Genomic DNA, 22513 nt, shown 5'->3' on the forward strand with positions numbered 1-22513 from the left:
ACCAGACTGGGTAAACCACAGGCCCCCAGCTCCAGTGATGGTAGCTCCTAAACCTGGCCCCTGCCCAGGTCACAACCCCAGCTCCCATCACAGGCAGGGCTCCTTCTTGGTCCTCAGTGTCAGATGGAGCCCTCTACACTAGTCAGGACAGAGACAAAGCTGGAAGCAGTAGCAGTGGCAGAAAAGGAGCAGGCACTGAGACTGGTGGGTTGTTGGGCCAGCAGCATGGGGCCAAAGGCTCTCCTGAAGTCCGGGCAGGCTGTTTGTCCTTGCAGTTCTGGGGCTGGCCACTATGGGGGTGTAGTGGGCCGTAACACAGGTTCTTGGGCACCTTTCTTTCTGGATGCTAGCTGATAACTTGTCTTTGGCTGCTGTCTACTCCTTGGCATCAAAATAACCAGATAGTGATGGCATACCTGGTGGCATAGGGTGGTTGCACCTCACGGGGGTTCTGCTGATCAGACCAGAAAATGAGCAGCCCATCAAAGAATGGCTCTATGTCGATTACCACAGGCCAGCCCTCAGGGAAGATCTGCAGCAGGCCACCATGCACCTTGATGTCCCAGTTCTGATTCAGGTAATAGTTACAGATGATACAGTGCCCATTGCTGTGGGGATTGTCCACATGCCTTATGTACCCCAGCCTATTGCCTGAGTAAGACACCATCATGGCCCTGATGCGCCCGTTGATGACATAGCCACCCAGCACCCAATGCAGTGGCAGATTACAGCATCCATGTGGACCAGGAGGACCCCAGTGCTTCAGCAGCTGGGCTTGTGGCCTTCTCCTGAGGCAGTCTGGCCTTGCAGATGCTGTGTGGTGGGATAGCCTGCTGCCTTACTAGCTGTCTGTCATGCTGGTGCCCTCTCTACTTCAGGGCCTCCACCTTGGCCAGCACATGGCACCCAGTGCCGCCCCCCGGAAGCTGTCCTTCACACAGATGCCATAGTGTTGCATGCAGAGCACAATATAGTCGAGGGCCAGGTGCTTGGGTGTGACAAGCAGCACCTCCTTCTCCAGCCCCACGCTAACCTCACCATTGCCACTGCTGCACCCATGCTGCCCTCTGCTTTGGCCTCTGCCTCCTGGTTTTCCTCCCTGCCCCGAGGCCTGCTTGCTTGGGTGCAGGGGCATCCCCACCACCCTCTGTCCATTTCCATTTTGGAACCTCAGGCCTGGTGCCCTGGGGCACCAGTTGCTAGCACCCTTTGGTGACTAGTGCTGCAACATCTTCACTCTGCAGCAGCTGCAGCTCACCACCATCCTGCCTGCCGAAGCCCTACCACAGTGGGCTGGCTGTGGTGGAAGTGGCTGTGGCCCTGGGGGTCCCACTCCCTGCCAAGGCCTTAACAGGTGTTCCTGGTCTGTTGTAGGTGTGTAGCAGGGGACGGGGCAGGTAATTCTCTATTCCGATCTTGGCCCAGCCAGGATCCGAGGGCTGCGACACAGGATCTGGCAACCTGAAAGAGCCTAAGGGAGAGCCTGACTTAGGGGCTGTGGCTGGCACAGGCTGTCCATGGCAGTAGTGTCTTCATCTCTTGGGTATGGAAGGTAAGACCCAGGCCCGTGACACCACCCTCCTCTGCCTCTTCCACTTGATGCATCTGGGGCTAGGGCAGCTATGCCTGGCATAGGGCAGGGTGAAGCAGGGCAGGCAGCAGAGGCTCTTCTTATACCTTGGGTGTGTTCACTGGTCCCCAAGTCCTCTGCTGCCCCTAGGGGCTTGGGAAAGGACCCATCAGGGTGGTGAGCTTTTTCCTCTGCCTTCCATGACATCAGTTGTGCCAGCCCACCAGTGCTGCACAGCGCACACCATACCCCTGACAGTGTTTAAGTCTCAAATGATAAATTCTATATTTAGAAGATGAGTAATTTAAAAAGAAAACCCTTGAATGACTTGAAGGGCCACCATTATTGTATTAGCTGTATTGTAATTATACCTTTGCTGTGTAACAAATTACCCCAAACCTTATAGCTTAAAACAACAAACATTTATTTAATATCTCAGTTTCTGTAGGTCAGGAATCTGGGAGTGGCTTAGCTGGGCGGCTGTGGCTCAGGGCCTCTCATGAGGTTGCAATCAAGATGTCAGGTGGGGCTGTTATCATCTGAAGGCTTGACTGTGACTGGAAGATCCCCTTCCAAGATTATTCTGCTTGCGTGGCTGTTGGCTAGAGTCATGAGTTCCTTGCCACGTGGACTGCTTTCTCATGTTGCAGCAGCTGGCTTCTTCCAGGGCAAGTGATCCAAGACAGTAACCAAGATGGAAGCCACAGTATCTCTTCATGATCTGTTTCTTGACTGCTTTTTGCCATATTCCATTTGTTACAAGCCAGTTGTAAAGTGCAGCCCTTCATCAGGGGGATGAGAATTAAGCTCCATTTCTTGAAGGGAGGAGCATTAAAGAATTTGTGAATATATTTAGAAACCATCACTGTTATTATTATAGATTACATTTCTTTTTAAAGATTTATTTATTTATTTGAGAGAGAGAGAGAGAGCATGCATGAGTTGGGGCAGGGGCAGAGGGAGAGGGAGAGAGAGAGGGAGAGAAGCAGACTTCCCACTGAAGGCAGAGCCCAACACGGGCTTGATCCCAGGACCCCAAGATCATGACCTGAGCCAAAACCGAGTCAGATGCTTAACCAATTGAGTCACCCAGGTGCCCCTTTAAATTACCTTTTTAAAGAAAGTTTCTGATATGGTAGTTAAAGCCCAAGACCAAAACATTAATTTGAAAAAAAATTAAAACTCCAAATCAACCAATCAATCAGCCAATCAAAAAACATCACCGTCTAAATTCTCTGGATAGGTGTGTGTGAAATTAAACTTTTTGGATGAATTTAGTTGATATCTTTTTAAAATTTAAAATTGACATAGTACTTGATGGTGCTTGAAGAATCTTAATTCTGTGTGTAAAGTTCCAGTTATGGAGCCTTGTGGCTATTCCAAAGGAATTGAAAGTTTTATATTTCATGTGAGTCCCTTCTTTTGAATTTTTGGTAGGCGTTGTTTTAGATCTCATTAATTGAGAATGTAAAACTTTTACATAGACTGGACTGCTTTGTATTCAAACTCTTTTAAGAACTCTTTTAACCACTTATTAGAGTAATGCTATTGAAACAAGATTGTGTTAGCAAATTTACCCAACTTTTTAAAAATATAAATGATTTGCTGTATTCTTTTTTCCTTTTTGATCATATTCTATATTTGTTTATTATTCTCACTAAAAGAGATTGATAACATGTTTTATTTATTTTTTATTTTTTTACTTTGCAAGAGTTTTTATTTTTATTTTTTCATTTCTTTTTAAAAATTAATTTATTTTTTATTATTGACATATAATGTATTATTTGTTTCAGGGGTACAGGTCTGTGATTCATCAGTCTCACATAATATACAGCACTCACCACAACACATACTCTCCCCAGTGTCCATCACCTGGCTACCCCCCCCCGCCCCAGGTCCAGCAGCCCTCAGTTTGTTTCCTGAGATTGAGAGTCTCTTATGGTTTGTCTCCCTCTCTGGTTTCGTCTTGTTTCATTTTTTCCTCTCTTCCCCTGTGATCCTCTCCCTTGTTTCTTAAATTCCACATATCAGTGAGATCATAAGATACTTGTCTTTCTCTGATTGATTTATTTCACCTAGGTTTGCTATATTCTGTTATTTATCTTCTAGCATCCATTTCCAGAGCCATTCTTAAAGTGTTAATTAAACAGATTAGTTCATTTAGTGGAACGTTTGCTTGGCTACTTTGATATTTCGGGAGACAATTTGTATTTGAAAGTAATCAGATTGTACTTACTAGAAAATGTTTGTTAGTACCTTTAATAACCATTATAATGACCATAGGAGAGGTGAAAAGTACAATGGGGTTTCAAAGGAAAATAAGACTTCTGTGGTTGATAATCAGGAAGGGAGTAATTTCATTTTGTGGGTGGTGTTCAGATGGATTTTGAAGAATGGTCAGAAATGCTTTTATCAGTTACAAAAGTAATATATGCTTCTTTAAAAATTCAAACATTATAGAAATATATAATTTTAACTCCCAGAGACGATCACTGTTAATAATACATGGTAATTCAAAATACTGATGAGAACAGATCCTTGAAGACCTTTTTTCCTTGTCATCGAGAAACTTGTATCATCATCTCTAGCTCATGTGATTATGGTAGCGTGCTATCAGTTTTCTATTTAGAGGGAATTTATTTCACTAGGCACTTATTTTGTTCATATATCTGTTCAATTTTTACTTTGGTGGCTTAGTTGTAGATTGATTTTCCTGAATGCAGCCATTCGGGTGACATTGTTTGTTTTGTGTATCGCTTTATACCCAGTGCCTGGTACAGGATCTGGGGGTATATAGTAGGGTCTGTTTTAGTATTTGTTGATTGAATGAATAGTGTCATGAAAGCTAAGATAAACTTGAAGTGGTATAAATTATTGGACAGATTGCAGTGATTTATTTAATAATGTAAATATCTCAATTTTCTGAAGTTTTTATTTATTTATTATTATTATTTTAGTAATTTTACTTATTTATTAGAGAGAGAGAGAGCATGAATGGGAGGGGAGGGGCAGAGAGAGAGGGAGAAGCAGGTTCCCCACTGAGCAGGGAGCCCCACCTCAGGGCTAGATCCCAGGACCCTGAGATCATGACCTGAGCCGAAGGCAGAAGCTTACTGACTGAGCCACGCAGGTGCCCTTTTCTTTCTTTCAGTCTTTTTTTTCTTTTCTTTTAAGATTTTATTTATTTAGATTTTCTGAAATTTAAAAATAATTTTTAAAAATAATTGGTTGTTTTTTTTAAGTTGTGAAATATATCTATTATGAGAAATTGCCTAACAGGTTATCCCATGTTAAGTTTTATTTTTTGAGTTGGATTAATTTCATTATAATTGTTACAATGTTAAAATGCCTTTAATGGGAATGCAAACTGGTACAGCCAAATCTGGAAAACTGTATGGAGGTTCCTCAAAAAGTGAAAAATAGGGACACCTGGGTGGCTCAGTCGGTTAAGCCCTCTGACTCTTGATTTTGGCTCAGGTCATGATCTTATGGTCGTGAGATTGAGCACCACATTAGGCTTGAGGCTGAACATGGAGCCTGCTTAAGATTCTTTCTCCCTCTCCCTCTGCTGCTCCCTTCCATGCACTTGCACCGTCTCTCTTTCTCTCTCCAAAAATAAATTCTTAAAAAAAAGTTAAAAATAGAACTACCCTATGATCCAGCAATTGCACTACTTGGTGTTTACCCAAAGGATAAAAAAATACAGATTTGAAGGGGTACACGTACCGTGATGTTTACAGCAGCACTATCAACAATAGCCAAGCTATGGAGAGAGCCCAAATGTCCATTGACGGATGAATGGATAAAGAAGAAAATACACACACACACACACACACACACACACACACACACACACTGGAATATTACTCAGCCATCAAAAAAGTTTTGTCATTTGCAATGATGTGGATGGAGCTGGAGTGTATTAAGCTAAGTGAAATAAGTCAGTCAGACAAAGAAAAATATCATATGATTTCACTCATATGTGGAATTTAGGAAACAAAACAGATGAACATATGGGAATGGAAAAAAAAAGAGGGAAGCAAACCATCAGAGACTCTTAATGATAGAGAACAAACTGAGGGTCGGTGGAGGGAGGTGGGTGGGAGGTGGACTAGATAGGTGATGGGTATTAAGGAGGGCATTTGTTATGATGAACAATGGGTGTTGTATGTAGGTGATGAATCACTAAACTCTCCTGAAACCAGTATTACACTGTATGTAAACTAACTAGAATTTAAATAAAAATTTGGAGAGAAAAAAAATGAAGATTCCTAGGGAAAAAAAAAAACCTTTGAAAATTCTTTTTATATTTCCTCTGCCAATTCCATGTAGGAAATTTGTTTCAAATGCCAGTGAAATGGGTTTCTAAGTCTCAATCCAAGGCTCTTGCTTGTTCACTTATAGCTGTGCTCGGGTCAAATGGTGTTCATAATGGTTGTAGTATGGTCCTGAGATGGAGTTAATTTTCATGGGAGGCAGGAGGCATTCTCCTGGTTTTTGTGTTCATCTGTTTTCCTTCATTCAGTATATGCCCTTGCATAGGTCCACAGTACATAATATGCTTGGTGTAAGCAGTAGACAGGATAACATGCTCATTTGGTTAATAACACAACTCAGTTCAAAGAAAATCTAGAGATCTTCAACATAGTTCTCCTATAAAACTTCATGGAAGTGAGTAATGTACTCTCTTGTATCACATTACTGATCTATACTTTCTTCTAGGCATGGAACTGTGTGCTTTACATAATTATGTAATGGAGTCCTCACAATAGTTGAACTGTTACTATCCCTGTTTTATGGAGTAATAAATGAGGTCCAGGGAAATTGAGTGCCTTGCCCAGGATTACATAGCGTATACATGGCAAAGATTCAAAGCTCTAGGCAGGCTGGTCCTGGAGACCCATCTCTTAACAATTGTAGTAATAGTGAATAAAAGGTTCTGGAAAAAAGGAATGGTTGGATTGCTTTTGAGCAAATTGATACTGGATTTGTGCGACAGCTGTAATTGTTTCACAGTCTTCTAGGGATGGAATCTGTAGCTGGGTTTCATTAGAATTGGGCACCAATTGATTGAACTGGTCACTCTTTTCAAGTTTAGAATCATTGTTTCAAATATCCACAGATCTTAGAATTTAACCTCAGTAGCCAATACTGAACCAGATGTTTCTTTTTTAGTGTTATAGGTAGTTAAAAATTGATCATGATTGAGTAGTATATAGTGATAGATTCTTTGGGTCTCTTCTAGTGAAAGACAGTTTAGGACTTTAGTATCCAAAATGCAAAAATTTCTCTGTAAGGCATAATAAACAATATCTCTGTTACCTTTTTTATCACCTGAGTCTGACCTCTGGTTAGCTTGCCTAGGATTCTTATTACTATTGGAACCTACTAATCGAAGTGGTGGCATACAGTGGAGTTAATGATGCTTTCATGCCCATCCTTTTTAAATTTTTGGCTGTCCTGTTGAGATTCTAATGTTTTGGGTAAATCAGCAAATTATTCTATATTTCAGATACAGTTGTTAATTTGTTTGGTTTTCTTGCTTACTGCTTGGGTAATTAGTTTGGGGTCCCAGTATAGTGAGTATTGATTTTGATTGTTCTGCAGTTATTAAATATATAATAAAATGTCAGTAGGCTTTATGGGGATTGCTACTGCTGCTAAACACTCTTTTTCTGTTAAAAAACCTGTTTCATTACTTTCTTAGTTTGTTGATTTCTTTTTTTTCTCATATAGAAATACTGGTATTTTTGTGTGTGTGTGTATTAATATAAGATTGTTTGTTCACAGTCCAAAAAATACAGAGAAGTAAGTGCCTTTCTGTAATTCCAATGCAAAAGATAACCATTAATATTAATAATATGGTCTATATTTCTTTTTGGCCTTATGAGTACAGTTATAGATTTTTTTTACATAAATATTATCATAGTGTATTCACCATTCTATAACCTACTTAATTCGTTGTGGAAAGATATTAATATCAATACATAGAAATATCTACCTTATTTTGTAGTCTGTATTTTATTGAATTTAGCCCTTGTTGTTGGATGACATTAGTTTGAGTTTTCAGTTAATGCTGGAGCAAACATCCCAGGTCATGTATCATTTATACGTCTCTGCGTTGTTAGAATGAATGAATTTCCAAAGTTGGATTTTAGGGTTGAAGCTACACATTTTTTAATGGTTTTGGTATTTCTAAAAAGTTACACTCTGGAAAGTTTGTACTACTTTATACTTTCACTCCAGCTGTGTAAGAGAGGTCTCTTTCTTTCCTGCCATTAATATATTAAGCATTTGCCAATCTAGTGGTTGCAAAGTATCTTATTTTGGTTTTGCTTTCTTGGACTTTAGTGAAATTATTTTTTGTCAGTTTTTCTGTAGATGTTTTACCATTTGCGTGTAAGTCTGTAAAATTTACTAGTATAGTATAATTGGTTAAAGATTTTAGAAGATAATTTGAAAGATAAAATAATGAATTTTTAACTATTTTCCTTTGATATTTGATACTTCCATGAGTTTTTTCCTTATTAGTAAAATATATGAAGGTATTTTATAGAGTTATTTAGGAATCTTTAGAGTATCCAGAGATCTGTGATAAATACATTTGTATATTTACTTGTTAGATTTGACAACATGAGTTGCTGCATTGTTTTCATTTTAATAAAATTTTGTTTAGAAAGTGATTTGTGTGATATGGGTGGGGAAAATCTTAATCGCCGTATCAGTTTGTACTCCTTTCATTTACCTTTTGCAGATACTGTACTCCAAGATACTTGGATTATGAAGACTTGGAGCGCAAGTACTGGAAGAACTTAACTTTTGTGGCACCCATCTATGGCGCAGACATTAATGGGAGCATATACGATGAGGTATATTTATACTGTAATGGGTTTTGTAAAGGGCAGATTTCCTATTTTTGTTACTGTTTTAGGTACTTGAGAAGTAGTCCTTTGTTATGCTTTGTGTGATCCATAATTCCTCATAGGATAAGAGGAAATCAACACATATCAGTAGGATTTCTGTTGCTGGTATTTTTCAGATTGAAACCAGCAAATGGTACAAATACCTGAAATTGTTCAACAGTAATATATTATGTGGTTATCTGGCTAAACTTTAAATTACACTAAAATTTTTTTTAAGCAAAACACATTATAAAGATATTTGGGAAACAGGAAATATTATCCATAATACTACCACCTTAAGGCAAAAAACAGTATTTTAATATGCAGTCTTCTAGTAGTTTTCCCTAGTCATTTGGAAAAGTTAAATTTGAACAGGCTTACTGTCCTTTTTTCCACAAATTATGAAAATTTTTCTTATTTATTTATTTAAAAAAAAGATTTATTTATTTTAGAGAGAGCATGCACACACATGCACAGGGGAAGGGGCAGAGGGAGAGGGAGAGAGAGAATCCCAAGTAGACTTCCTGCTGAGCATGGAGCCTGTGGGGGTTGGGGGGTGGGGGCTAGTTCTCAGGACCTGAGATCATGACCTGAGCCAAAATCAAGAGTCCCACACTCAACCAACTGAGCCACCCGGGCGCCCCGATTTTTCTCTTTTTTAAAAAAGTACATATTATTACAGTCTTTCCTGTTATTTTTCATGAGACCATAATATACAAAGAATCTAGTCCTTTTTGCCTCCTCCTAATACATGTAAACTTTGTCTGTTGTTGCTGCTGTTGTTCTTCCTTTTTGAAACCTTTTATTCCCTCTGTCACTGTTTTATTTTGGGACATGTCTTACATACTGAAAGGTTGAAGTAGTGCCGTGACGACTGGGATATCTTCACCTAGATTCACCAGTTGTTAGTATTTGCCTCATTTCCTTTGTTTTTCCATTGTTCTGCCATTGTCTCTCTTTTTCTCTGTGTTTCTGTCTGTCTGCAATAACATTTGAAAGTAAGTTGCAGACATTATGACAGTTCTTTAATTATTTCAGTACGTGTGTTTTAATAACAAGGCAATTTAACATTTGTATATCATTTAATATGCAGATCATATTCATGGGATCCTAATTTTGCCAACAATATATATAAATTTTTCCCTTCATCTGAAGGATCTGGTTGAGGATTTCTCTTTATAATTAGTAAGAGATTTATAGGGTGATGCTTAGAGACTAGATGACTATCCTGTATCCCAGCAGCCTTTCATTCAGTGAATTTACATCCATTGATAATCTTTGTCTGAATCTATTATTATAGTATTTTTAAACATTTTGTATTTTGAAAGCTAGGAAGGTGCATAAAACATAACTTAAAGCTTCACAAATTGTTGCAAGGTGATCATCTGTGTACCATCATTGACCTCAGGGACCCTAGAGTTCCCTCACACACCTTCTTCACTGATAATGGTCTTCCCTTTTTTCTTCAAAGATAGTCACTATTGTGACTTTATGGCAATCATGTACTTCTTTTCTTTAAAGATGTAATTCATTATATCCTGTTTCTGAGTTTTATATAACTAGAAGAATCATTCAGTGTGTATTCTTTTATATCTGGCTTCTTTCCTGCATTATAAACATTTCTAAGCTTTTTCTGCACTATAGCTATAGTTCATTCATTTCTTTGCTGTGTGTTATTCTATTGTATAAATGTTCCACAGTGCATTTATTGTTCTGCAGCTTATGGTCATGTTGATTACTTCTAGTTTTGGCTTTTATGCACATAACTTTCATGAATGTTCTTCACGTTTCCCTGGGCATGGAAGCATGTGTTTATATTGGATGTAGGCCTGGTAGTGGTTATAGGGTATGCATATGTTTAGCTTTAGAAGAAAACTGTTTTCCAGTTTGTACCTTCTTATAGCAGTGTTTTTGAGTTCCCATTGCTCCACATCCTACCTAATACTTGGTATTGTCATTCTTTTAAATTTAGCTATATTGTTGGGTGTGTGTAATAGTAGCTTGTGGTCTTAAGTTGCGTTATGATTTTTTTTCTTATGTTCATTGGCTGTTTGGATTTTCCCTTTTATTGAGGTGCCTTTTTAAGCCTCTTAAATATTTTTCTGTTGTGTCTTGTTTTTCTTACTGATTTATAGTTCTTTATACATTCTGGGTATGAGGTAGTGGCACAATTTAAAATTTTCTAGATGGATTTCTTTTTTTTTTTTTCTTAAAGATTTATTTATTTTAGAGAGAGAGAAGGGGGAGGGGCATAGGGAGAGGCAGAGAGAAACTTAAGCAGACTCTGTGCTGAGCATGGAGCATGACACGGGGGCTCAACCTCATGACCCTGAGGTCACAACCAGAGCTGAAACCAAGAGTTGGACGCTTAACTGACTGCACCACCCAGGTGCTCCCAGATGAATTTCTAAATTGAAAGGACCATTCTTTTTTTCTTTTTTTCCCTTAAAGATTTTATTTATTTATTTATTTTTTGAGAGAGAGAGCGCGTGCGCGCGCGCGTGCACACACAAGCATGGGGGAAGGGCAGAGAGAGAGAAGCAGACTCCCGGCTGAGCAGGGAGCCCCACACAGGACTCCATTGAGGACCCCATGATCATGACCTGAGCTGAAGGCAGACGCTTAATCGTGCCACCCAGGCACCTAAAAGGACCATTCTTATTTTTGAATATGGACTAGATATTAGATGATACTGTGGAAAGTAATGATGGCATGGTGACTATATATATATACATATATATATATTATATATATATATATATACTATTTATATATATATTTATATATACTATTTATATATATATATTTATATATGTATATATATATACACACACATATTTATTTTTTAAAGATACACATTTAAATATATACAGGTTAAGTGATGTGGGGTTGGAATTTGCTTTTAAAATACTTTAGAGGGGCGCCTGGGTGGCGCAGTCGTTAAGTGTCTGCCTTTGGCTCAGGGCATGATCCCAGCGTTCTGGGATCAAGCCCCACGTCAGGCTCCTCCACTGGGAGCCTGCTTCTTCCTCTCCCACTCCCCCTGCTTGTGTTCCCTCTCTCGCTGGCTGTCTCTCTGTCACATAAATAAATAAAATCCTAAGGAAAAAAAAAAAAAAAAGGAGGAGGGGAGCTGCCAGGTGCTCTTATGTTCCATACCAGTTTTAAGGAAGCAGTTGTGTATAGTTAATCTCATAGTTGTAGAAATGTGTGAAACTAGGTTGTCATCAACCACAAATTTCCTCTGAACTGATGGTTTATTTTGTGCCATCTCTCTGGTTTCTTCTGTATGGTATACTGGCAAGTTTTTAGGCTTCCAAGAGGAAGATTGAGCTGAGGAATCATCTAGATTCTGGGCTGAGAGGTTGCATGTCTGAGTGCTCTAAAATAAAATAAAACTCAGTTTAAGGTATTTTTTTCTAACCACCCTTTGGGATCGTTGACCTCTTTGTTCCTTTTTGCATATATAATTAAGAGTTAGAAGCAGCATATTTGGGACAGTTTCCAGAACAATTAACACAAGAATGCCCTGAACTAGCTTTCATTTTTGATAGTAAAATACAGTAATTGTTGATGGCACAGAAGAAGCTAATGGATTTTGGTTTGCTATGCTTATTGCTTGTATTGGAAAACCAGTTATACATTGGCGTTGCTTTAAGGCAACATTGACTTTAGAATTCAGGTTTGAGTAACTTTTGTTATTAAAATCCAATGAACAAAATCCACTGGTTTATAAACATGCAGTTTTAAAGCATGTTCTGAAGTCAGGAATCTGTCATTTTGGTAGGACCTACAAGGCACCATTATTTTATGGAATTTGTGTGGCTCTGCTGGTACATTTAGAAGCTCCAGAGTTGAGCTGACATTTTCAAAGCTTTTGTAGCATAAAGAGAGACAAGAGAGATGTTGTAAACTGCTACTGGTAAACAAAACCAGTCACACTGATGACACCTTAATTCAAACAAATGAAAAACAACTTGTTTTTGCCCCCTTGAGGTAGACGGAGAAAAAGAAGAGAGTGCATTAAAGAGAGTGATGAAGAGTGAGTGTACTAATAACCCAGGACAGTCAGCAGCGTTTGAAGTCATCACGATGAATGGGCATTGATAAAGCCCATGTATTGTTTTGCTCTTTACAGTTGTGTCCTTGAATTGTTTAACTGTTTGGCTCAATATTTAAATTGTACTGGGAACTGGTTTGGTTATGGTTCGTGGCATTATTTTGGAAGGAACTATAGTCATCAAATTGTAGTTCACTTCCCCCCCTAATTTCTCGTTATGGCCATTTCCTTTAATTTCAGTAGAATGATTGAAAAACCATAGCTTTTTTTTTGGTGAGGCTGGGAGTTCTTGGACAGGGTGTGGGGAGGTAAGAGGTACAGTTTGTGCATGGTGCAGAGATGAGTAAGGATCCTCGTTCTCAAGTAATTCACAGGCTCAGAGGGGCAATAAAGTGTAATGAGCTTGGCCATTAAGGCAAGTGTAGGGTTCTAGGGAGCCAGGAGGAGAGACAGAGCAGACTTGGCACTGAAGGAACACTTGCTGGAGGAGAGAGAACATCTGAACTGGACCTAGATGAGTAAGTTCAAGTCAGGTAAAGGAAGCAGAAAGGAGGATGGGGTAGGAGCTAGACAAATTTGAGGGTAAGACCACACGTAATAGTCTCTGTATTTTTACTGAATTCTGAGGCTTTTTTCTGAGCACTGGCTTGTGGAGGGTGAGGCTGGCTTGGAATAATGGGATCTAAGGGGAAGGGATTGGCCTCAGACTCCAGACTGGGTTGCCGATATGGGCTCAGACCTGTCGTGCTATAGTGGTCCCTCCTGCTCAGATGTTTGTATTGCAGCACCAGGCAAATTTTCAGTGGCAAAGGAAGTGCCATTTTAGTGATGATGAGGCTTGGACGTGACGTAGGAATTAAGGTTGAGAGTGTCCATGAAGGACTCATTGAGAACAGTCAGCCCTAATGGTAAAGGGAGAAGGGCTTGGGGATCCCAGGGCACGAGTCTTGGCTCCTCTTTCATTCTGCCGCTTCTTGGACAGCTTGATTTCCTTAGGATATACGAAAGAGTATCAGTCCGTACCATGGACAGTAGCCTGTGGCGGTAGTAACCGTCATACGATTTAAGCAAGTTACTATTTTTTAAGTTGAAATACCAAGACTATCAAAGGTGTATGGTGACACAACCCAGCCTTTGGGTGTATGATGCAGAGTCAGATTCTGTCTATTGTTTGTCTTTATAAATAAAGTTTTATTGGAGCATAGCCTAATTTATTCATTTACGTATTATGGCTTTTTTTTCACTACAGTGGCAGAGTTAAGTAGTTGTGATAGAGCCTGTATGACCCACAAAAGCTAAAATATTTATTGTCTGGCCCTCTTTTTTTTTAGATTTTTTTTTTTTAATTATGATATGTTAGTCACCATACAATACATCATTAGTTTTTGTTGTAGGTTCCATGATTCATTGTTTGCGTATAACACCCAGTGCTCCATGCAATACGTGCCCTCCTTAATACCCATCACTGGGCTAGCCCATCTCTCCACCCCCTCCTCTCTAAAGCCCTCAGTTTGTTTCCCAGAGTCCATAGTCTCTCATGGTTCATTCCCCCTTCTGTCTACCCCCCCTTCATTTTTCCCTTCCTTCTCCTACCGATCTCCCTGCTATTCCTTATGTTCCACAAATGAGTGAAACCATGTAATTGTCTTTCTCCCATTGACTTATTTCACTTAGCATAATCCCCTCCAGTCCATCCATGTCGATGCAAATGGTGAGTATTCATCCTTTCTGATGGCTGAGGAATATTCCATTGTCTATATGGACCACATCTTCTTTATCCATTTGTCTGTTAAAGGGCATCTCAGCTATTATCTGGCCCTTTGCAGAAAAAAATTTGCCAATCCCTAACACAGAGGCATAATTATGTACTCGGGGAATGATACTCAAAACCTTTTTGAGATAGATGCGATATAAATAAAATTCTGAATGTTCTCAGGAGAATGAGATTCATATATATTGACTACACTGATACCTTGAGACAATGAAATTGAGGCGTTTAATTATGTCAGGAGCCTGATGTGGGGCTTGATCCCAGGACTCTGAGATCATGACTGAGCCGAAGGCACACACTTAACTGACTGAGCCACCCAGGCACTCCGCCTCGTCCATTATAAAGAAAGTTTTAACTAGCCTTTGCTAATTATACATTTAAAAAGTTAGCTTTCTGTTAAAAGAAGCATGAGAGTTTCTTCAGGAAACAAACACACAAAAAAGAAGAGATATAAAGAGTGAAGAGGAACAGGGAGAAAATGTCCTGTAACTGTGTGGGATGATTCAACTTGGCTAAGGGATACGAAAGTCAACAGGTATATTTAGGAAAGAAAGAAGCTAGGACATTTCTGAGGTAGCCAGTAGCTGAGTGTTCTTCCACAGATCTTTGAAGACAGAGTACATCTCTTTGTTCTGTGTGTGAGAGTGAAGCACAGGCATTAACATTGTTTATACTGACAGTGAGAGTGAGGCAGTCAGGCTTGTGTTCTGTGTGCTATTTAGGGCTGCATTTCTAGCAACACCTAACATATAGTAGAATGTCTTAATGATGATAATGGTTCATTAAATCGAGGTATGTTTATTTATTTATTTATTTATTTATTTATTTAAAGATTTTATTTATTTGAGAGAGAGAGACAGCCAGCGAGAGAGGGAACACAAGCAGGGGGAGTGGGAGAGGAAGAAGCAGGCTCCCAGCGAGGAGCCCGATGCGGGGCTCGATCCCAGAACGCCAGGATCTCGCCCTGAGCCAAAGGCAGACGCTTAACGACTGAGCCACCCAGGCTCCCCTAAATCGAGGTTTAAAATGAAGTTCCGTGTGCTTTGGTTAAGCTGGCTATTATCTTCATAATTTGTAACACTAGAAGGATCCCCAAGAATATTGTCTTTTTTCAAGAGAGTCCCCTTTGCAAGATTTTCCCTTTGTTGAATGGTGACAGATAGCTCTGTCCCTAAGCTTCACCCACGTTCTCCATTGCCTAGGCTTTCTGATTTGAATGTTCGAATGTCTCATATCATCACAGGCAGTATAGTCTACAGTGGCCCCTTTGAGCGGATGTTGTCAGAGTGGTGGACCAGCAAGGACCTTAGCTTATCTACACCGTCATACTTCTTACTTAAGAGCAAGTTATCCTTTTTTGAATGCTTTACGTCCAAGTACTTCTTTGTTTTGAAATAAACCTATGAGATGGTATTGCATTAAGATTGACAGTTTCCTTTGTGTGTCATCATTTTTATTTTTATTTATTTTTATTTTTTTGTATGTGTTATCATTTTTTTTTTAAAGATTTTATTTACTTATTGGACACAGAGAGAGACAGCCAGTGAGAAAGGGAACACAAGCAGGGGGAGTGGGAGAGGAAGAAGCAGGCTCATAGCAGAAGAGCCTGATATGGGGCTCGATCCCATAACGCCGGGATCACGCCCTGAGCCGAAGGCAGACGCTTAACCGCTGTGCCACCCAGGCGCCCCTGTATGTGTTACCATTTTTAATGGCAGTTTTCTGCAGTTCACTGGAGAAAGATAGCACATCTCACTGTGAGAGCAAACTGCTTCACTAGTGACCTACAGCTTGTGCCATCTATCATTGTTTATAAATCTCTAAGACTTGCTTTGACATTCAGTTCCTTCACTAAATCATGTTCCTCCCCCACTTGCAGCTGCTTCCAGATCTTCGAATGTGTCCACTACCAGCCCTTGTACCAGCCTGGTACTCAGTGGTCTCCTGTGGGTGGCTCTCAGTCCACTGTACAAGGAATTTCTCTAGTTTCTCAAATATTGTGTTGGCTTGAGTAGCTACAGTTAAGCTTTCCAACACTGCTGTGTTTAGTAGATAGGGACACGTGGAGAACACGCCTTAGTGCTTCCTTCCCTCAGTATGCACCATCCCTTCCAACTCTTTCTGATGTGTAGACTTTTCTATGTTTCTTACACTTACTGACTGTTTTGTTGGGCATTCCTACTTTCTCAGAAGATATTTTCATTAATAATGATGGGATGATGACAGCATTGATGCTCAGTACATTTAATATGGGCACAGGGCATGACTGGCTACTCTTTTAGGGAGAACAGTTGAGATACAACTAAACTGTTACCTACATTCCCTTAACTGGATTTGTGTACAAACAACATGATTCTGTTGGTGGACATTTAGAGTCATTATAGAGAATTTTTGATGTGGATACTGAATTTTGGGTAAAAAATATATATAATTATAACAAATTCAGAAAATGAGTATAGAAAATTAAGGATACCTGTATTTATGTGACTATTTCTTCCTCAGTAGACTCGTAGTCCTTGGCAGGTATTATTTCTCATAGACTCTCCAGTCCCAGCTCCCATCATAGTGTCTGCTGCAAAGAATGCACTGAAATAATTGTAGAATTGATGAGCGTATGACTTTTAAAAAATAGTTTGACGACAAATCCTGGAGTTTCTTATATGTTTTTGCCCAAAGGTGAAAAAACCAGAGTTTTATTGCTAAACTCTGTACATCTTGAACTGTTTGACATTATTTTAGGAGGGAAGTGATAAGATCAAAATCATGCTTTAGGGACTGTGATGAGATGATGGTCTGTAAGATGCACTGGTCACAGCAAGAGGCTTGGAGAGTGCTTTGAAGAGGAAGGAGAGGGACGTGTGTGTTCTTCTGAACACTAACACCCTGAGGCAGTGGTTCTCAAAATTTTTTGGTCTCAGGTCCCCTTTATACTTCTAGTAATTTACTGTGGACCTCAAAGAGCTTTTCTTTTGCAGGTTATATCTACCCTTGTTTATTTTATTAGAAATTAAAACTGAGTATTCAATTCATTAAGAATTATCCATTATATAATAACATACATATTTTTATTAAAAAATGACTATAATTTCTGAAACAAAAAGTTTGGTGAAAGGGGTGGCATTATTTTACATTTTTCAAATCTCTAATGTCTAGCTTAAAAGAAGGCCTCTGGATTCATATACTTGCTTCTGCATTTAGTCTGTGGTGATGTCATGTAGCCTCTGGAAAACTCGACCCTATTGTTGTGAAATGAGAATGAGAGTGAAAAGCAAATAATGTGTTGGTATAATTATGAAGACAGTTTTGATGCCACAGACCTTAATGGGATCTGGGTGTTTCCCAGTGGTCCCCAGACAACACTTGAAAACTGTTACCTTGAGATATTTAGCAAAAGATTCCTTCTCTGATCTCAGTCTACAGAGATGATGCAGGGATCTTGAGACAAAATAACAGCGTTCCATTCTTGTTACTGACTTTTTGGATAACTGCGTTCCTGATATATACTTCAAAGACTGAATTACATTAGGAGACAGTGGTTCTCATCATGGAAGCCATGGAGTTCTCTGGGGAACATCATGCCGTATATTCTGTCATATAACTCAGGCAAAATTTTACAAGCAGAAAACGGACTTAGGATGTGAACTCAAGTGCTTAATTCTCAAAATACATAAAATATTTTGAAGAAATTATATTTCTGAGATTATCCCTATACAATGTTAATTAGCTAGTCATCCAGGTATTTCTTAATACACAATTGACAGAAAATTTAAAATGTTTTGAAATACTGTGGTAAGCCTTAAGACAAAAATACAGTGTCTTATACTTTATATTTCTCCTTGAGAGCTGAGAATTTTTTTTTTCCCTTGCTATTTATGTACTAGATGGATGGATGTGTGTTTGGGGTTCTCTTTCAAATTTCTTTTGCCAGTTTTCTTTATTGTCTATGAGTATAAATGCATAAATTTTTAAGTACCTTTTTGTTGATATAAATGTTAAGGATAAAAAATTTGGAAAGTGTTGTATAAGAGAAAAAAATTGAAATCACTCATAAATCCTGGCATTCAGAGACACTAGCTGTCAAAAATATTTAGTGTATTTCTTTCCAATGTTTTTTCTCTACTTAATGCTTGAGAACTGTGTTTTTTTTTTTTGTTGTTGTTTTTTGTTTGCTTGTTTGTTTGTTACAGATATGGTATCATAGTGAACATATTTGGTTTTTTCTTTTCCTCTCCCATTTTAACACATTGTGAATGCTTTCCCCTGTTGATAGATGNGGATAATTTAGCATTTATTTTTTCTGTCTAATTTCTATTGGTTGGATGGTTTTCTCAGGGGAGTGGGGAAGCATAAATCTAAGGTGAAGAGGGATGCAGGCAGGCTTAGAGGCAGGAAGGGTATGACAACTCCTGGTCTTAGAGAAATCAGTGTGGGATAGGTCACAGTCCATAGTGGGGTGGCCAGATTATTGTCAACCCAAGAGAGTGGCACTTTGCCACAGACACTGGCTTCCTTATTTCCTGCCTTTCCTGCACAGCATCTTGAAATAGAAGACCATATTAAGCAGTACAGAATAATCGATCTATTTACTTACATAGTCAATGCCTGCTATCCCTAGCTGTGACTTTCAAGAAAGCCCTGTCTTTGCCTTGGAGCCTTCATCTGTAAAGGGAAGTGATTGAGTTACCTGCTCTCTGAGGTTCCTCCCAGATTAAAAATGTTTGTTTCATGATGAGCAACATTTCTTGAAGAAGATGAACTGGATTCTTTGATAGTGAAGTTTTATGATTTCCAGATTTTTTTTCATATTATAATTTTGTCAAGAGGTTCTCTATAAGAAAGCTTTTGGCTAAAGCATCTTTTCATACTAAGATTTTAGTTTTAGTGGCATTTTTAGCCTTATAAATGATAGATTTTTTTCTTCTCACAATGGGGAACTTAAATACCTTTATCCACCAGATGGTGCACTTGGACAACAAATTTATTTAAGGCTGAGGGTTTCCAAATGAGGTTAAACAGTTTAAACTGAGTCACTAACAGAGTTCCTTTCTATTTTGTATTTGTATCATGTCAGTATATCATTTCTCTTGAAATAAGAAATAATTTGAAGCCAGAACACTGTGTAACTTTCACATCCAAGTAAAATGTCATCATTCCAGACATGTTTTGGTGCAAAGAAAGAGATATTGGCTTATAGGATTTTGACTTTCAGATTTTAGTTTTGTGAAATAATTTTTCAGTTAATCAAAACTCATTATCTGCCAGCATATTTTGGCTGATCGTCAGTGAATGATCCCATATTATGCATCCAGACAGGGGAGGCAATGGTACTTCCAATTCACTAGTCATGTTTCATCTAGAATGTTCCATCAGTTCTGGAAGCTGTGTTTTTAGAGGGTTATTGCTAGAGCAGCATGCCAGGATTATATAGGAACTGACAATGGAAGACAGGTAAAGCCCAGATGCAGGGTGACCTCAGAGTACATGGCCACTGCCCTCAAGTGTATTGCATGTGAGAGGGTTAGGTGGGATCAGTGTGGGAATATCAAGTTTGTCTCTGAAAGAACTTTCTGAGGAACATTATTGCCTCAGAACAGTCTAGGCTGCCACTTGAGATAAGCAGCTACTGACTTCAGCATGTTCATGGGGAAAACTGTCTGATCTTACGTTGGAAATGATTTTGGGTTGGATAGGGTTTGGGTAGAATTAGTCATTTTTCTTTGAGTCTTCTCTTTATATCTCAGCCGTTAAACTTCAAAATTAAAGTATACTTACATGTTCAATACCGTGCTAAATTGATAAATCTTCTGATTTGTGTAGAGTCCCATGCTGCTGAGTGGTTTGTGGAAGTGTGACAAGTTCAGGATAGCAGGTCTTTGCCAGTGCAAGGTGCTTACTAGTTAGCTGGAGAGTCATGAATAGTGCAAATTAGGTGCTCCATGGCTGGCATGAATATTCTGCACCTTAAGAGTATAAAGAGGTTAAGCTTCCTGGGAACTGACATAATCCCTGAGATTAGGGTGAGAGTTAAAGGTATAGTGGCCATCAGACATATGAGCCACGGTGAGTGTTGAGGATGCTAAGTGTTTTGTGGGTACTAGATGATCAGTAGGCACAGAGGGGCAGATATCCATTGGGAAAGTATCAGGGAAGCAGCAATAGGAGTTACTGAAGAGGCAAGAACATGAAGTCCAAAGGTGAAAAAACCAGAGTTTTATTGCTGAATTTGACTGGTGATCATAGAATCATTGATGATTTCACCTGGAAGGAGTCTTGGAAATCATCTGATGTAGCCAGCACATTTTTAGATGAAGACCCTCAGATTGAAATAGGATTTATCCAAGATGACACCTACTTAGTGGTGGAGCTGAGAGGCCCCTGTCCCTATTCTCTTTCTACTATTCTACACTGTCATCGGGAAGGACGATTAGAACTTTGAACTGAATTGTGTACTCTGGACTTCTTCCTCTCTTGGGTTAATATCATCCAGGGTCTTCACTGGATGTTTAGTATCTTCAGAAGCAATCTTCTTCTGTTGCCATTGCAGCCCTGGCCTTGCCTGCAGGTTTATAAAAGTACTTTGATAAGGCATGTCCATTTGAAGATACATGCCTACCTTGGCCCCATTCTTTCCCATTTAAAAAAAAAAAAAAGAAGATGAATATAATTTAGATTTCATCTTTATTATGGCTTTTAAAGGCATGGAAGCAGGTATTTTTTTAAGGAGAGATTTTATAAATAGAATAAAAAGAGTCATGTAATTCTGTTGAAAAGGAACTATTGATCCGCACCTTCGGCTTCTAGAATCTGTTTTAAAATGATCAGAAGTATGGGTACATGTTTATATACCAAAATTATTTTCTAGTGATTTTTAAAATTATAGCAAAGAATGTGAAACAATGTATATGTTACAAGGGAAAATAATGCTACAAACTGTTACGGACATGTGGTACTACATACAATAGAATAGATGTTAGGAAAAAGATCATAATTCAATGGTGAATGAATAAACCAAGGTAACTGTGTATAGATATATCCCCAAGATAGATGCAGCAAAGGTGGTCCCGAGAGGGAAGTATATAGCAACATAGGCCTTCCTCAAGAAGCAAGAAAAGTCTCAAATACACAACCTAACCCTACACCTATAGGATCTGGAAAAAGAAAAGCAAATCCTAAATCCAGTAGGAGAAGAGAAATAAGCAGAAATCCATGATATAGAAATAAAAAAAACCCAGTAGAACAGATCAACAAAACTAGGAGCTGGTTCTTTGAAAGATTGATAAACCCCTAGCCAGACTTACCAAAAAGAAAAGAGATAGGATCCAAATAAACTCATGAATGAAAGATGAGGGATCACAACCAACACCGAAGAAATACAAACAATTATAAGAACATATTATGAGCAACTATATGCCAACAAATTAGACAATCTGGAAGAAACGGATGCATTCCTGGAGACGAATAAACTACCAAAACTGAACCAGGCAGAAATAGAAAACCTGGACAGTCCCATAACCAGCGAGGAAATTGAAGTAGTAATCAAAAATCTCCCAACAAACAAGATCCCAGGGCCAGATGCTTTCCCAGGGGAATTCTACCTAACATTGAAAGAAGAACTAATAACTATTCTTTTGAAACTGTTCCAAAAAATAGAAATGGAAGGAAAACTTCCAAACTCATTTTATGAGGCCAGCATTACCTTGATCCCAAAACTGGACAAAGACTCCATCAAAAAGGAGAATCACAGACCAATATCCCTGATGAACATGGATGCAAAAATTCTCACCAAAGTACTGCCAGTAGGAACTAACAGTGCATTAAAAGGATTATTCACCACAACCAAGTAGGATTTATTCCTGGGCTACAAGGTTAGTTCAACATCCACAAATCAATGCAATACAGTACATTAATCAAAGAAAGGGCAAGAACCATATGATACTCTCAACAAATGCAGAAAAAGCATTTGACAAAGTACAGCATCCTTTCTTGATGAAAACTCTTCACAGTGTAGGGATAGAGGGTACATACCTCAATATCATAAAATCCATTTATGAAAAACCCACAGCGAATATCATTTGCAATGGGGAAAAAGTGAGAGCTCTTCCCCTAAGGTCAGGAACACGGCAGGGATGTCCACTATCACCACTGCTGTTCAGCATAGTACTAGAAGTCCTAGCCTCAGAAATCAGACAACAAAAAGAGATAAAAGGCAT

The 22513-nt window shown here is 38.9% G+C and overlaps 1 protein-coding gene and 1 pseudogene across 8 annotated transcripts in view; one reads left to right on the forward strand and one right to left on the reverse strand.

The window, feature by feature from the left end:
- KDM4C (lysine demethylase 4C) overlaps positions 1–22513 on the forward strand; it is a 430083-nt gene that overhangs the window by 49034 nt on the left and 358536 nt on the right. For all 8 annotated transcript variants that reach the window (XR_005835179.1, XR_005835180.1, XM_040631435.1 and 5 more), the window contains one exon: positions 8325–8439. Coding sequence is in view for 6 of the 8 variants with exons in the window: in XM_040631435.1 (XP_040487369.1) it covers positions 8325–8439 (115 nt within the window). In the remaining 2 variants the exon portion in view is untranslated. The remainder of the gene's footprint in view (positions 1–8324; positions 8440–22513) is intronic.
- On the reverse strand, positions 146–1519 carry LOC103662204 (annotated as a pseudogene).

This window comes from Ursus maritimus, unplaced genomic scaffold (genome assembly GCF_017311325.1).
Source record: "Ursus maritimus isolate PB19 unplaced genomic scaffold, ASM1731132v1 scaffold_17, whole genome shotgun sequence".
Taxonomy (NCBI): Eukaryota; Metazoa; Chordata; class Mammalia; order Carnivora; family Ursidae; genus Ursus; species Ursus maritimus.